The 16,799-nt window shown below is 33.8% G+C and overlaps 2 protein-coding genes across 7 annotated transcripts in view; both read left to right on the top strand.

Annotated features, from left to right (window-relative positions):
* The first annotated feature begins 296 nt into the window (after positions 1–296).
* On the top strand, positions 297–3,178 carry LOC123309258 (RING finger protein 121). The gene is made up of 7 exons (XM_044892274.1): positions 297–544; positions 607–641; positions 722–863; positions 935–1,089; positions 1,921–2,149; positions 2,583–2,716; positions 2,823–3,178. The coding sequence occupies exons 1-7, from the start codon at positions 509–511 to the stop codon at positions 3,043–3,045; spliced, it is 954 nt and encodes a 317-aa protein (XP_044748209.1). The 5' UTR covers positions 297–508; the 3' UTR covers positions 3,046–3,178.
* Positions 3,179–3,802: 624 nt separating this feature from the next.
* LOC123309423 (protein kinase C and casein kinase substrate in neurons protein 1) overlaps positions 3,803–16,799 on the top strand; it is a 31,281-nt gene continuing 18,284 nt past the window's right edge. For 2 of the 6 annotated variants that reach the window (XM_044892541.1, XM_044892537.1), the window contains exon 1: positions 3,806–4,015. The gene's annotated coding sequence lies outside the window, so the exon portion shown is untranslated. Of the gene's footprint in view, positions 4,016–4,521; positions 4,546–12,136; positions 12,288–16,799 lie in introns of those variants that run through there. The other 4 variants (XM_044892542.1, XM_044892540.1, XM_044892539.1 and 1 more) reach the window with 4 other exon arrangements.

The following is a 16,799-nucleotide window of genomic DNA, read 5'->3' as shown; positions in this document are numbered from 1 at the left end:
TCTGTGTGTCTGTTGATTGGTATTTGAACTTAAAACAGTTATATATGTTATATCTGTTTTAAGTTCAATGGATTTTCATCAAATATCGGACAACTCAATCCAATGATTGGTATTTACCTACTAACGTTGCATCTTTGCATGAAAAATGTATGAATTCCAAGAGTTGTAATATCGTGTTTGAAATCCTTTACCTCCGTTAAATGTCGATACGTATATCGATACTTTTTTATTTCCGACATTCCGACATCCCTATTTCAAAGATTAACCTTTTTTTGGTTCTATGACCAATAAGTTTTTCTTTGCTTTGACTTTGATCTTGATTTTGATGACACTGACAGAATTATTAATAGTTTCAATTTGTTGTTGTTTGAAAAGTCGATTATTTAAATGGGTTCCCATAAAATAATTTCCCACTGTCCTTACGCATTGTGAAGATTTGGAATTATTACAGTATTCGGATGCGACGATATTAAATATAATTTGATATTGATTAGGTTACAGTGTAAACATGGATTTGCACGAGCCTGTTATTTTAGGAAACAGGGTAAAACTGATGTGTTGTAGTTTAAACATGCCTATCCATCTAAAATATATTCACTTTTTCAGACATTCGATGAGTTGTCCCAAGAAGAAAAAATGAGGTTAGGAAACACTTCCTCGAAAATTTTATTAGAATATATTATTATTATTTTGAAATCTATAAGTTCCTATTGAATTTCAGATATGAACATCAAAAGATGCATGAGCAACACAAGGGACATGATAAGATGCACGCTGAAATGTTTGTTGTGCTAGTAATTACTTTAATAGTAGCTCAGTTTTTGTTGATAGAATGGAAGAAAAGACATTATCGAACATATTCGGTGAGTTACCAGAATTCTCTACAGGATCAATAGAAAGCAGGACCTTTCTTATAAATTTTTCAATATTTCAGTTTGTTACACTATTAGGTTTATGGCTAGTACCATTTTTTTATTCCCTCAAATACCACTTTTGGAGATTTATTTTCACATGGTTACTGTTTACCTGTATATCAGGACTAATAGCTAAAAAAGCAGTTGAAAAACCAATTCATAGGACAACACCAAGGTAATTTCTGTAAGAAAGATTTCTTTAGAGTACTTGATGCAGTTGCTTGAAAGAGGTTTCGTTGAAAATTTATAATGTTATTATTGATAATTCACCATGTTTCAAACAGCCTGCTTCTGGAACTGCTTCATGAACTATTGGGAAAGGAACGAAAACTTCCACAATTTTTTAATTTTGGAACAAAGCTCAGATTCAGAGAAGGTTGCTTCTTTCTGAACATTTGATGATAATAAATAATTCTTGCTACCTCTAAGTTTTCCCAATAGATTATACAACTTTGAAATGATAGTTTTAACTGAAAATATTTGGGGTCATTGCCACTAGAAATACAGTCATTATTCACAAATAATCTGAAATAGTTTTTACTTACTAAGCTATACAGGCTGTCTTAGGTTAGGTGTTGCAAACTGATAGGGTAGCTAGTTCTAATGAAAATCAGAACAAACATCCTAGGTCCTAACTTCTACAACTTCTGAGACACAGGGTGTTGTAATTTAAATTATGTATTTTGTTTGATCTTGTCAAGATTTGAGTTGAAGGCTACTAAAGACAATGGCAGTATTGAGCATTATTTTAATTTGCTGTTTTAAATTTTTTTTTTTATTTTCTTCAGCCATTTTGGAATTATGGAAAAAAAATAGTTATACTTTTCCAACTTTAACACCCTGTTCTTGTAGGTTGTTTTTATATTCATTAGTACTATCTACCCTATGGGTTTGTTACTCGTACTGTGGGACACTCTGTACATGTAACTATCATTTCCCAATAATACTTCATAACTTTTCCTTTTATTATACTAATAGAAAAAACATTCATAGCTATTTATTTTAGATTGGTATATAAATGGTTCCTATTTCTGTATAAACTTAGTTATGTTCTTGGTCTCATAGGTTACTTTGTATTTCTGGCAACCTTTTTTGGACTGAATATTGTTTTTAATTCGAAACCTAATTTGTGGATGGAATGTGGAACTTTATTTGTATTTTATGGAGTGTATTATGGTGTTTTGGGCAGAGACATATCTGAGATATGTGCTGATAAAATGGCTTCTCATATTGGGGTACAGTATCATCTTTACATTAGTTTTTATCTTTAGAAATAATAATAGATACTTTGCCAATATAATAAATTTATTTTTGTTATAACATTGACATCCAGATTAGCTAGTGTTGTTACATTTCATTGTGAAATTTGTTACATTTCAGTTTGAGAGTTGTTTCTTATGACAAATTAGCTATTATGACATTATGAACTATGGCAGTTTGCACCTTTTTATTGAACAAAGATTAAGCTGTTAAAAAAGGTGGTTTAAGATATTAATATCGTTTAATGAACAGTGCATATGGCCATGAAAACATTACAGTAATTTCACAGTAAGAATAAAATAACCTCAAAAAGTCAAAATAATTTGTGCAATGAAAATTTTGAGTTCTGTTATATTGGCAGCTCCTCTTTTAATTATGTGTTTAATTGAGTGCAATAAATTGTTTTAGTATTACACAGATCAAGGAATACCTACAAGACACTTAGACCCCAATGTATGTGCAGTTTGTGGTAACAAATTGCTTGTACCTGAAAATGAAGAAGGAATCATAGAAAATACTTATAAACTGAGTTGTGAACATGTGTAAGTTTTGAGAAAAATGCTTGTAAACAAGTGTTATGCCCCCCCTTACATTTAAGATGACAGAATTTTTCTAGGAACTTGAACTTGACTTATATATTTCTTTCAGCTTTCATGAATTTTGTATCAGAGGTTGGTGCATTGTAGGTAAGAAGCAAACCTGCCCATACTGCAAGGAGAAAGTGGATCTGAAAAAAATGTTCTGTAATCCTTGGGAGAAACCTCATGTTCTGTATGGGCAGCTTTTAGATTGGATAAGATGGTTGTTGGCATGGCAGCCAATGATCATTTTCATAGTGCAAGGAATAAATTGGGTGTTGGGATTGGAGTGAAACATTTGATATTTGCGTACTATTTTTTATGTGTATTCATGCACTAATTCCATCTGGATTGTTGGATAGTTATTTATGAAATTTAATATTGTTGTGTTTTCTTTGATCTCAATAAATATATAGTACATTCTCATCTGCTGTTTTTAGTTGGAACTATACATGTATATTGGTACATGTATAGTATATTTTATTAGCGGCAATGGTCATAAGGCATAACTTAGGCCTTGTTTGCATTGCACTATTCAAGAGGCTCATAGTAGTCATAGTCATAAGGCAGACAACTAATTACATTCATAATTCATAAACCCACGGGTTTATGTAGTGTAACTAAGACCAAGCCTTCCAATTGATTGCCACAGAAATTTAAAAAATGTCATAATATTCGCAGACAACATAGACTCCTTTGAAGAAAAAATCTCTCTTAGAGAGGGTTCCTAGAAACTATCCATCTACTTTTACTTTCTTGCTTATTACAAAATGACATTATATAAGGACAACATATAACATATCTCTAATTCTATGATGCCGGGGACACGTATATTAGTGTTCTGTGGGGGAAAATTGTTGTCCTTATCAATGGAGGGGACATTGTAAGGACAATGTTGTTCTCACACAGGGGATTTCTAGAGTTGTAGGACCCATTTTGAGAGAGGTTACTTTGTCTATGATGAAAGTTACAGATCGGCAAAATGAGATGGCGCAAGCTGTCGCATTTGGAGCCCCATCAATGAGAATAACGATGATTAGATATCCCTAGTGTATCTCGCAGGTTGAATTCGATGTAATATAACTGTACTGTTCGTGCTTGTGTGAGGTGTAATGGTGTGTGACTTGCTTCGTTCTTATTTGACGCATCGTTTGATTCTTTTCGAAAAAAGTGATATTCATGTCTGTTTAAAAAACAACCTTCCCTGAACTCTGGATTTTGTGCCCGATATATATTGAGGCGTTCCAGATTTTCCATAATAAGGTAAACAAAGTGATGACGTTTAGATACATAGGTTAAATTTCAACATATAATGTTGATTTTCTGGAGGAAATGTAATCGAGATAGTTTTCCAACCATTGCAATGTATTTTACTTGGTTTCCTCACTCTATAGGAAAATGATAAGCTGTAGTGTGATAACATTTTCTTGCACTCAACGAGTGCCTACCTGTGAATCAAGGTCGTTCAAAAAAATCATACGTTTTGAATTGATAGGTTATCTATATTTTATCCTATATTTTCACTGAAATTGCTCATTTTTGACTAAATTCACTAATGTTATTTATTTGGTGTTGTACGGTGTTTTAGAATGTGAATTTCTAATGAAAAACTTTTTCATGAAAAAAAGCAGGGGAAGTTTAAGATATCATATCAAATTAGTATAGAATACAGATCAATGATACGAGATTAATTTTTCTCAGATAACCTACTTCTGAATTTGTGAATTCTAACCGGTTCGGTTTTTTAACTTCAGTTTTCACTATTTTGCATGAATTTCCCAGTAACGCAACAGGTAAAGTAAATGATTTTATTTGCTATTAGATTTTTTCAAACTTTTATTAAGCATATTTTATTGGTATATATACTATCTCTTCATGAAGGTAGGTATCTAAACTAAATCTTTTTTCGACAATTATAAGGATTTTTGAATATTTTTCAACTGCATGAATATGTTCCTTATACATATTCATTTTCCTGTCTGTGAAATTTCCTACTTGATATTCGTATATTGTAGTATGATAAATGCTGCGAAACACTGAATATAAATTGAATTGAAGCTAGAGTTTCGTAGTCGGATCATTTTCCTTTGCAGATATATATGTATTCCTTTTAAAAGTTTTATTCGATCATAATCACTACATATACTATTCAAGTCTCCATGCTTTAATACAGGTAGGTATAATTTTCATGTATTGTGTCCACATCTCTACGTAATTTCGAAAAGCGAAAATTATCACACCCCTTCTGAGATTTCCATATTTTACGTTTATTTAGATTTCGCCAAACGTCCAGGCTTATTCTTTCCTATAACTAGAGATAATTTGAATGAATTTGTTACAAAAATTCGAATTTTTCGAATTTTCAATATTTAATCATTGAATATTTTTCATACTTTTAAAATTTTTGAAAACTTTTCCTATTGACCTTGGAAGAACAAAAATTGATAATTATGTTGAGTAGGTATGCAACATACCTAATTTATTGCGGATATGCCTGTATGATTTCGGATATTAATTTAATATACCCTATATGTTTATGAGATATTTCCGGCATTTATGAAATACGGCATTTACTGAGCGGCTATATATTATTGAAATTTTGTATACTTTTTTTCGAAATAGCTCTGAATTTCTGGAACATTTCTTTATTTCCGATATATTTTTGATATATTCTACCGTGATAGAAATAATTAATTAATTCTCGCTTTAATTATATTATTTTTTTAATTTCCATATTTTCTCGAATTTTTTCTAACTTTTCGCATTGGCTTTGAAACAGTTCATATGTTGCGGATATCATTTATAAATTTTTTCTCAAAGATTTTCTGTTTCTGAAATGTTTCAGGTATTTTTCTGTTATATTTTCTATACTTTCTTTTGCATAGATTTTGTCCACCATTTTCTGAGGTGAAAATAAGTCGATCCCTCTGTTTTACCGGAAAGGGGATTTATTCATTAGTCATTCATTTCCGAAGTATTTCTGAATATTTCCGAAATTTCTGGAATATTTCTGTTATTTGCCAAATATTCTTAATATTTCCTACATTTCCCAAATTTTCCCGTTATAGTTAAGTACCTTTTATTTATATTTCCTAAATTTCGGATTGATCTTGAGAGAATTTTAATTCATACATTGCCGATATTTATTGAATATTTCTGAAATATTTCCGACATTTTTCCGATATTTCTAAATATTTTCGAAATTTCTGGAATATTTCGAATATGTCTAGTATTTTCAAAATATGTATGTATATTTCTCAAATATTTTCCATATTCCCTCGACTTTCTTGAACTGGAATAAAGAGCCCCTTGCCTTTGTCTCATGGCATTTACTTTCGTGGGTGTAATAATTGACATAGAAATTTTATGGTTTCTTGTACTATTCGACGATTATTTATATTGCGGCATATACAATGAATTTTTTTCAATTTATATCCTGAAAAGAATGGGCCCAAACTAAATTCTACAATAGAAATGTTGAAACAGCGGTCAATGACTAGTGCCTTCTATTATGCGCCCCGATATGGTTTCTGCAAAATAACACGACAGGTTGCTTTCAATTTGGCCAAGTGGGACGCGCTCATTCATTACACAGAATATTCGTAGTCGTGAAGGAATGGGTGAATAAATTACTCTGCTCCATCATCAAGTGCCACGGTTGGCATAGCTTCGAATTTTCCGCAAATTCTTTTTTCTCCGGAAGATCGTGCATGAATCATTCCAAGATTGACGGATTTTAACGACTCCAGGGATGATCCCTGTTTAGGTTCATTATTTTTTCGGAGAATCATTAGAAATATCCCACAAGCGCGCACAAACACAAACTCATGATTCCACACAAGTTGTTTTTTTTTTTCGGTCCACAGGTACAGTTTACGATTTGTTTCCATCTGTGTCATGAAATCGGCTTTCTTATCAAGGGTATATACTTTACTGAAAACGAATCAGGTCGAATCATAGGATTCTACTGAAAATAATATTTGTATCCCATAATTTATCAAAGAACTAGTTGCGCTAAGCCACCTAACAACGCCTCACACGCGCGATACGCGTCTTAATTTGCGCTTAGCTTAAAGGACAAACCTGCCTCGTGTAAGCCCACTATTCGCCCACTATCAAACTGGCTAAGCTGTGAAAAATTTCCTCGTTGAGTCATTCTAGGCATGGTAAAAAATTGAAGCAAATCTTCAAAACGTATTGTACGATGGTCAAATGCGAATTATTTAAAAAAAATGCAATTATCGCCTACTTACTTTTTTGTGCGAACAGGCGATAACACAAAAACCACTCTGTTAATATGGTTGAAAAACTGATCGTTTCTTATCGTGACTTAAACAAAAATATTCCTAGACATTCTTTCTAATAAATTCATCAATACTCGGTTGGGAGTTCTGTTTTCTGTGTCACTCAGTACATTCCTCCGAAAAAAACATTCAAAAATTATGTCGCTTGAAGATTTATATCCTGAGCGAATTTTCAGTCGCATTGTAACAACATTTCCCAATTCCCGATTAGTTCGGGATAAAATTGAAGCAGTCTATAAAAATTGAAGGAATTCTACTTTGAACTACGGTTCAACAGGATGTGTGAACATGGTCTTGAGAGCACAGGCGCACTTTTACGACGTAAAAGCAATTTTCCACATAAGCTCGAATTTCAGACTCGTTACTTTCGTATCTTACTACCACGAAACATGAATTTTCGACCGTACGCTCCATGAAATTTCAATTTCGTCTAGCAGTCCGTTCAGCCTGAGCAATATCAGGGTCGGTTCTCACGTCTTGAATTCTCAAAGATCTCCCAACTAACGAATAGATATGTTGCCGAAGGGGCCATATATGAAAAATCGATAACATGTACAGAATTTAAATCATGTATAAAGTACTCAGTATTGAAATAAGATCAACGTTATAGTGGGACAAGTGTAATCAGGCCTTCTTATGATATTTTCATACCTAACTGATGAACGTTCTGAAACGTTTCTGGTCCTGAATTCGAAATTATTAACGTTTTCTTACCCATATTACCTTTTATTAACCTCTTTCAGTTCCAATTTCGAAATATTCACCTTGTTTTTTATTTTGACTGCATTTATACAAATTTTGGGAGCGTCCTTTACGATTTTTGATTTCCCTTTTCTCCCACCAACATTATTACACATACCTATATAGTATGACAAGTAAAACTCGATCGACTAATGGACTATTTTTTATTCCACTTATTCTTCTACATACACACATCTCCATACCAACGTTTCGGCACAATTCGTGCCTTCATCAAAGCTCAAATAGTTATTCATATACCAAGGACGAAAAAAGTTTATTACAGTCGATACTCGACTGTAAAATTATAACGTTAATTGTTATTATACATACATATGAAAAAAGAGTTAATGTACCAAGGACAAAAAACTGTCTATTACAGAGTAGAGCCTGCAAATTGATAGCCGAGGCTAGCAAGCAGGCGAGACAATATAGACAGTTTTTTGCCGACGTGCATAGTACATTTTTCGTCGGCACATACCTTTATGGGTGTGCTATAAATCGCACCTGATCGTATTGGCCAATTCCCTCATCTCTGGAGGCTAATGCTATTTATATCCATATCGCTCACTATCAAAAACCACATTCTTAGTTCACTCTATTCCTTAGAATTAATTTGACAATAGCAAATGACAGACATGACAGTTCTTGTCTCAGGCCCTTATGTTTAAAACAAATCCTGGCTCTCGAAATTGATTTATCTCCACTGTCGTATTTGTTTCTATGCGACAAAAAGAGCGGACGAAAAGTGTTTACGGACGAAAAGTATCAGATGCGGACGAAAAATACTTGCCATCAAAAATAGTCAATTCTTAGTTCGGGAATTAGTACGTAAAATGTCATTGCATGTTGAGATCCACGAAAAAATATATTTACTTTGATATGACAAACCTTAGAACATAAATACATAGAATGGACATGCTATGAATGTATTTGTTGTGGTACAAACATTCGATGCTTCTCTGTCTAGCGCGACACAAAGGCGGTGGCGTAAAATAAATAAATTTATATAGCTCCTACGGAAAAATTGACGTGACAATGATGTCAGATTTAACTCAATTGTGATTGGCGACACTAAGCAACTATCTCACTCCAGTCTTTGGTCAACAACAAATGTATATTTTCCATTCCTTGTATCTATGTTCTAATATGACCTACCGAAAATACTACAAACGCACAGAAAAAAAAACACAATATTACGGGACTATAAATATACATATGTAAATATTGTTAAGATCATATTGTGATCGTGAAACACGCGTCGTGATTTAAAAACTCATTTTTGTCAAAATCATATATAATCTGTTCCAGTTCTATACATATATAATATAAATATGAAATGAAAGAATATTGGGATTCTTGGACTAATTTTCTTTATTGTTCTTCAATACAAGAATCCCAATATTCTTTCATTTCATCTAACTAAATGGACGATAACCTAAGAGCAATAAATATGAAATCTTTTCTGATTTACTTCACGCTCAATTAAAACTTCATATGTGATAACTTCATTGTGATAACTTCGAGCTGAATATTTAAATGTTCCATAACTATCCTGATATTCGTTTGCCTACCTATCTTCCAGGAGTGATTACTCGGAAATTCATTCCCTTTACTACACCTTCTATGATGTGAAATTGAGTTAGTGAAAATTCATCTCCTGATGTCATCATAAATTCACCACTATTTCTGCATCAACTTCGGCGTCGTTTTTACGTTCCATTCATTCAACACGACCGACGTAAAGGGAGAAGAAGGGACTGAGGGATGATCGTAAATTGTCGTGGACTTTAATCTGAAAGACATCAAACAAATTTTTCCGTATTTCTGATCCGAGGGATTCGTCTCGTTTGACTTTCATCTCTTCCTCTGATGGTCTCTTGGATCACTCCATCTCCATTTTTTCTCGTTATTTTCTATGAGGTTGAAAATGTTGAAATTCCTTGTTTCGTTTAAACGGAATGAAATAACAGACTCTAAAACACACTCTTTAATCTGTCTTGAGTGTTAGTTCGTCGACTATTGATCTACCCATCCCTAGTGAGGCCACAACGATCAAGAGTATGGAAAATTGATTCAGACAAAAGCTTTATAGAATTATCTACAGCTTTCATGGTGAATACAAAAACGATTAGAGGTATATGAAGGTAGATGTTTGAAAAAATTGATTGCTATCATCTCCAAACTGTCAGATTAAGACACCTCCTCTGATTAGTTTCAGATTGATGTGTCAACACGTCTGCAACTCCGAGATTAACCATCTGTATGAAAATCTGACACGCTCGAGTATGTGCAAGTACCTAACGATTTTTTTGCATTTTCAAAGGATAGCTGTGACCTTGCGTCACGTCTCTTGGAAAGTAGCTTCCTTTGGGTCCAATTAACACATACTCTAAAAATCTGACACGTTCGAAAAAAGTCCACAACGCTCGAGTGATTCCCTATTTAGCATTGTGATCTCCCCAACTATTGAATAGTATACTGTTTTACGTGATCCGATAACCTTATTCGATAAAATAGTTGGGGAGCCGAAGAGGGAAATTCGGGATTTACTCGAGCGTGTCACATTAATATAAGGGGACATACCTTGGACCCTGTAGAGTACCTCTACCAAAAATTAGACCTGTATATAAGGGGAATTGTCTAGGACAGCCTGTCAGAATAGTAAAAAAAAAATCGATCATTGTACATACTCGAGCGTGTCAGATTAAGATATATGTGGTTAATTACTTGTTGAAAAGTATATATTCTCTTAATCTGACAATTTAAGCGTGTCGAAAATGTGTGGGAGGGCGCCAAAGTTGCAAAAAAAAGACGTCACGTGTACATTTTCGAGCGCGGTGGCGTTTTTTCTTATTATGAAGCTAATAATTCAAGAATAACGAAGAAAATATGATCTAACAGTTTTAGCAAGCCGAAACAATAAAAATTTGCCATAAAGGTCACAAAAATCAGTTTTTTCGAATTATCTTCTTCCCTGGGCTTCAAATCTTTTTCGCATTTATTATAAAAATTGTAGAGCATAATATTTTCTACAAATTTTGTCCCAAGCAATTTTTTCTACGTTCAAACGTTTTTGAGATATATGGCGATTAATGCGAGGGGTTTAGCGATACATGCTGAAGAGAAAATTCACTCGTTGGAAAATAGTACATTCTAAGGTTCAGTCACAGACAACACTAAAATTTTCGTGACTAATTTCGAAATTGTCATCATAGAAATACCTTGTCATTTTGACAATTGTAGATTAGACTGGGATTCTACATTGACCTTGCCCTTTCGCATGTGTGGCTAAGCTTCTCGCCCTTATCGCCCTCTAACTCGAGAACGGTTAAGAGTATGTAAAATTGCTTCAGACAAAAGTTGTGTAGAATTTTATAATGTACAACTTTCATAATGAATACAAAAACGATAAGAGGTACAGGGAGGGAAATATTCGAAAAAATTTTATCATCTTCAAAGTGTCAGATTAAGAAAACCCCCCCTGATTAGTGACAGATTAATGGGTCAACACGTCTACAACACCCAGATTAACCATCTGTATGAAAATCTGACACGCTGGAGTATGTACAAGCAACGATTTTTTTTTACATTTTCAAAGGACCACTGTGACCTTGCGTCACGTCCAAATTGTCCGTCCCTTGAAAAGTAGCTTCCTTTGGGTCCAACTAATACATATCCTCCAAAAATCTGGCACGCTGGAACAATTTTTTTTTTTACCATTTTCAACTCTTCCGTACGGCCAGTTCCACCGCGCAAACTGTCAGATAAGCATGAATTCATTATTAGAGACACGTAGAGCATATACAGTATCTTAATCTGACACGCTCGAGTATGTACACTTGACGATTTTTTTTTACATCTTTGAGACCCTGCAGACGCTTTCCCCACCGCTGAAAGTGCATACATCATAGAACCTTTTTTTCTCTCTACCATCTAATCTTCAAAATCCACTAGGTCTACACGACGTTCGAGTAAATCCCGATATAGCATCGTCGGCCCCCCAACTATAACTTCTGGGTGTATTTATGGACGAAAGGTGGATGAAGTTTAAGAAATGAAATTCTGAACAAAATACTTTTTTCTTGCCATTAAAATCGTCCGGTTGATTTCGGAAAACACAACGGAGGGGCGATTTTTGAAGGAAGGGATGTTTTAGTAGGGACATTGCCGACCAAGAAAATCTGCGTATGAGAAGATACTTGGAGTCTCCTTCGGAGGTTCCGTTCTGCCGAGCGCCTTCAGCAGTCATCATTCAGGAATTCTCGTTACCTACTCCATACACGATGCTTTCATACAAACTAGCTAGACCAGTCGCTCAAGACGCTTCTCCAAGTGCGTTTCTTCGGAAAACTGCGAAATTGTTCGCGTGAACTTTCTTGTAACTTGAATCGACTCCGTTCAATTTTTTTCGATCGAGTGTATAAGTCAGTGTCTAGCTACAGTTTCGTTAATGAGGATATAAACAGTTCCATTGGCCTGGTCAGGAGATGGTGAGATGTGGATTAATTGTATTCATAATTACCACTAATAATCAATGTATTCATCAATGTGTATGTTCATTGACTCCGGTCGTGATAATGGTTTAAACGTTGGGTTACTTCAGTATGTGGAGCTGCGCGTAGTGATTTGAATATTTCCAAGCATTGGCAATCATTTTAATCCACTTTCTTTTCCTTCTTTAGATACGCACGAAGAAGAAAATGGAAAAAATATGCTAATAATTGGCGGATTCTAAGTTTTATGGGAATGCCAAGGTATATCATTCATATCATTTGATACTCATGAATGGAATCATCCTATTCTTTCTGAAAAAAGCAGTAATAGCCAGGTTATACAGGGTGTTTCTGAATTAACTTTCTAGTCATTGAAGGAAATCGGAATAATAATAATTGTCCATTATGACACCACCCTGCTTCTTTATTTAACAATTTATCAACCAATAACCTTTCAGGACTTCATGTGAGAAAGTCAGAGATCAATCTTTTTTTAAATTGAAATAACATTTGATGGGAAAAGTAGGTAAGGACATGAAAAATTGAAACGTTTTTCGATTCATTCTGACAAAGATAGAGTATTGGACATCGATAAACAAAAAAAGAGGAAAAAATATATGAATTGAAACATTTATCATGCAGAAAATCCTCAATTGAATAGCATTAAATTGATTTTTTTTGACAGTACATAAACTTTTCGAAAAAATTGCGAGATCGTTTTTTTCAATAGTTGTAACATTTCAAGGTTACAAAAACCTTTAGAAGCTGCCATTAGATAGGCGTTAATATTTTCGATCCACCAGATTTAATTTTCCTATTGTGGGGAGTGAATGAGAAAGCATGGAAACCATTTTGACTATCCTTGACGATCCCGTTACTAACTGGCAGTAATTTCAAGACTATTCAGCAAGCATTACATTACACCATTTACAGTTGTAATTCAGAAAATAATCAATTGAAATTCAAAAACCATCACTTGTATTTCAGCTTAGTCAAGTTTATTTCAGAAAACAGCAAATGTAATTCAGATTGGTCATTTTAATTTCAGAAACCGTCAATTGTAATTCGGATCAGTCAATTCAATTTCAGAAATCCTCAATTGTATTTCGAAAAATATATAAAATTGTAATTAAAATTATGGATTGAAAACAAATTGACGTTTATTAGTCAATCAAGCGTTGATTCTTCGATCAAGCCTTGAAACCGGGGTTAAGTTGACTAATCTGAAATGCAATTGATGTTTTCTGAAATATACTTGACAAATCTGTATTTCCATTGATCATTTTTGAATTACTTACAACTGGAAATAGTTTATTACCTACTTGGCTCTAAAATAACGCTTTATAGTTCAAAATTTGAGCTTCATTTATCTATAATAGTCTATTAGTGATGTGATTTCCACTAAATTCTGCCTTCATAACCATACTTTACATCATTCAATTGGAACAGTAGTTCCAGATTTTGCATATTTTTTTCTGCTCGAATAAAAATTTGAACACAATGTTAAGAGGAGTTTATACCGCGGGACTTTCTCGCCATCCGTATAAGGCGTAAAGGGGGAAAGACTACCAGAATTTGGGGTGTTGCCGGAACACTTGAACAATAAGTAGAAGTTACGAATTGCAGCGAATGGGGAGGCTTTTCGAGAAATTTTTTAATGTGGAAATTCATAGAAGGGATAATTGCACCTCGGAAAGTTAATAACATGAATGAACATTTGTTCTCCGATGAAAAAAAATTTTTTTTCTGTTTTACTATTAAAAAAGTTTCTGACTGTCCGAGGTGAAGAACTGATTGAATTGAATTATAATGAAAACCACATATAAATCATTGGTTTCTGGCGTAAGATATTCATTTACTCTTTTTGAACTGACCATTAAAACGGTATAGACGCCTCTTAACGTTATCGGTTCTAACTAGCTCGGAAAAACTGAGGGAAAAACGTAGGTAACATTCAGACTTAAGATATTCCATTGTGTATTATACCATTCAGTATTCAACCTGCTTAATAATAATACTTAATGGTATTAAACACAAGGATACAACATACGTATGTGTCTTCAATTTGTGGCGATGTGATTTTTTCACAATTATAATGACTCTGAAGTTATTCATGTTTTTTATATCTTAAAATCGTTTTCTTGGGTTGTTGAATAGGGCGATGACTTTTCCCTTACATTTGATATGCTGACAACTGATCTGCGAATTTCGAATTTAGGTTGCTTTCAATCATGATAGATGCGTGAGCTTGCTGAGAAGTCATTGTACGTATGCAATAAATCTTCTTTATATTTATTTATAGGTTTATAGGGAGGAACAGCGTCAGTAATCCATTTAAAAATATCGATCATCCTATAAGTGGATTAACCGGTGCGAATTTCCATGACCTATTTGAATTTGTTAGCCGATCCAGGAAATGGGAGCGGATATGTAGGTACATATTCAATTTGATTGGTATTTTTCTTTCAAACCGCTCGTGAAAAACTGAACGAAATCAATGGCTCCAAAAGATCCACGTATGACACTTTTTTTTTAAGGAATGAGAATTTTTTGCATTCACAGAGTGATTGAGAGAATTTATTTTATTGTATTTCTGCTGTTATATTTTCTTTAAGAGATGAATCATTTATATTATTATTATATACTCGATCTCCAGTTTAGTGCTTGCTCATTTTTGGCTAAATGTAAGACACTTAAGAACTACTATAAAAAGTGTCGAATATCCAAACCAGTGCATATTTTAAAATTATCATATACTTGAATCGACTTATCTTTCGAAATTGTATGGATTTCAGCGCTTGTATTCACATCAGGAGTTACTTTAATCGTTGTTTTTCCACAAGTTAGTCAGACGCTATTATTACAATCGTGAGTAGTGATTGCGTTTTTATCGAGGTTTTTATATACCTTCATGAGAATATGGAACCCTGAATCGAAAAGAGCGACATTTAAAACTTCGAAGGCAAGTACAATGACACATAAAACATGACGCCATGTTTTTTGTTACTACTGTACTTCACCGGAAATACCCTCACCCTTCCTAATTTAAAGGGAAGACGCTACCTCATTATATCGAACACAAAATTTAGTAGAAAGAATTTGAAAAAACCCGAAATAATTACTCTACTTATACCATAACTTACGCCAGATAGTGTCGGTTTAAGTTGTACTTATCAGATACTTTATGCGCCATCTTACTTGCATGCAAAGTTTCATATCGTCTTTCTCGTTTTAATGATATTTACTTGGTTCCATTTTTAATTTCCACCTGTATATTTATTACCTTTATTCTGTGTACTCCTTTGCTTATTGGAAAATATTGAAGTACCTACGCATAAATTTTCTCATGCATAGGTAATAGTTGGGGAGCCGACGATGCTAAATCAGGATTTACACGAGCGTCGTGAAGACCTAGTGGATTTTGAAGATAAGATGGTAGAAACAAAAAAAGGTTCTATGATGTACCTATGGTGAGGAAGCGTCTGTAGGGTCTCAAAGATGTAAAAAAAAATTGTCAGGTGTACATACTCGAGCGTGTCAGATTAAGATACTGTAGATGCCCTACGTGTCTCTGATAATAAATTCATGCTTATCTGACAGTTTGCGGTGTGGTACTGGCCGTACGGAGGAGGAAAAAAATGTTTTTCCAGCGTGTCAGATTTTTGGAGGATATATTAATTGGACCCAAAGGAAGCTACTTTTCAAGGGACTGACAATTTGGACTTGACGCAAGGTCACAGCGGTCTTAATCTGACACATTGAAGAAACACATATTTCAGTAGTTGATGATAAATTTATCCTTGAAAGAAAACTGATCTAGATTTTAGCAAAATCTGAAAGTTAACTTAACTGTTCACTGACTATTGACCACGAAAATCCTATAGCCTACTTGACGATGACGACGCATGTTTTTTAATGCTCGTCGTGTATTGCATGTATTTTTTGACACGATCTGATTTGTGTCGTCAGTTCGATTATATCACCAAATGCATAATACGAGATATAATATCTCTGGTTTTATCGTTGACATTATTGTATTACAAACGCCTATTTGATATGAATGGACCCATTGTATCCGAGCTTGTTGACACAAGTGCTATAAACTAGGTATGAATAATTTTCCTGTTGATGAATTCTGGAACGGATTTCATTTAGACAGAACGCTTAATTCTATGTGTGTCTGTCATTTCCATAAATGAAAACTATTAGCGAATTCCATTCGTACAACTAGATTAGGATCTGCTGGAATTATTTCAGTTCAAAGTATGCACTCAATGCGCAACCATTTTACCAATGAAATTCGCTATAATGGCGAATTCCAATGGTGAAACCAGATTTTGATGTGTTGGAATTATTGTAGTAAGTTCAAAATATGTACTCAGTGAGTACCAGTTTTAACAGAATTCGCTATATGTAAAAGGATGATTGAAACTTCGCCATCCAGAAAGGGGATTTTTTTTAAATTGTAGTTCTGATCCAAATTATATTTTTACTGCCTCGCAATTAAAC

This window comes from Coccinella septempunctata, chromosome 3, assembly GCF_907165205.1.
Source record: "Coccinella septempunctata chromosome 3, icCocSept1.1, whole genome shotgun sequence".
Lineage (NCBI taxonomy): Eukaryota > Metazoa > Arthropoda > Insecta > Coleoptera > Coccinellidae > Coccinella > Coccinella septempunctata.
The sequence above is the reverse complement of the archived record's forward strand: the minus strand, read 5'-3'. Positions and strand labels throughout refer to the sequence as shown.

Bases quoted from the DNA above. Each gene is read 5' to 3' on its own strand.
- LOC123309258 (XM_044892274.1), top strand. From the start codon at position 509: ATGGATTTGCACGAGCCTGTTATTTTAGGAAACAGG. The intron at 642-721 runs GTTAGGAAACAC...ATTGAATTTCAG, and splicing joins TCCCAAGAAGAAAAAATGAG to ATATGAACATCAAAAGATGC. The intron at 2,150-2,582 runs GTACAGTATCAT...AAATTGTTTTAG, and splicing joins AAATGGCTTCTCATATTGGG to TATTACACAGATCAAGGAAT.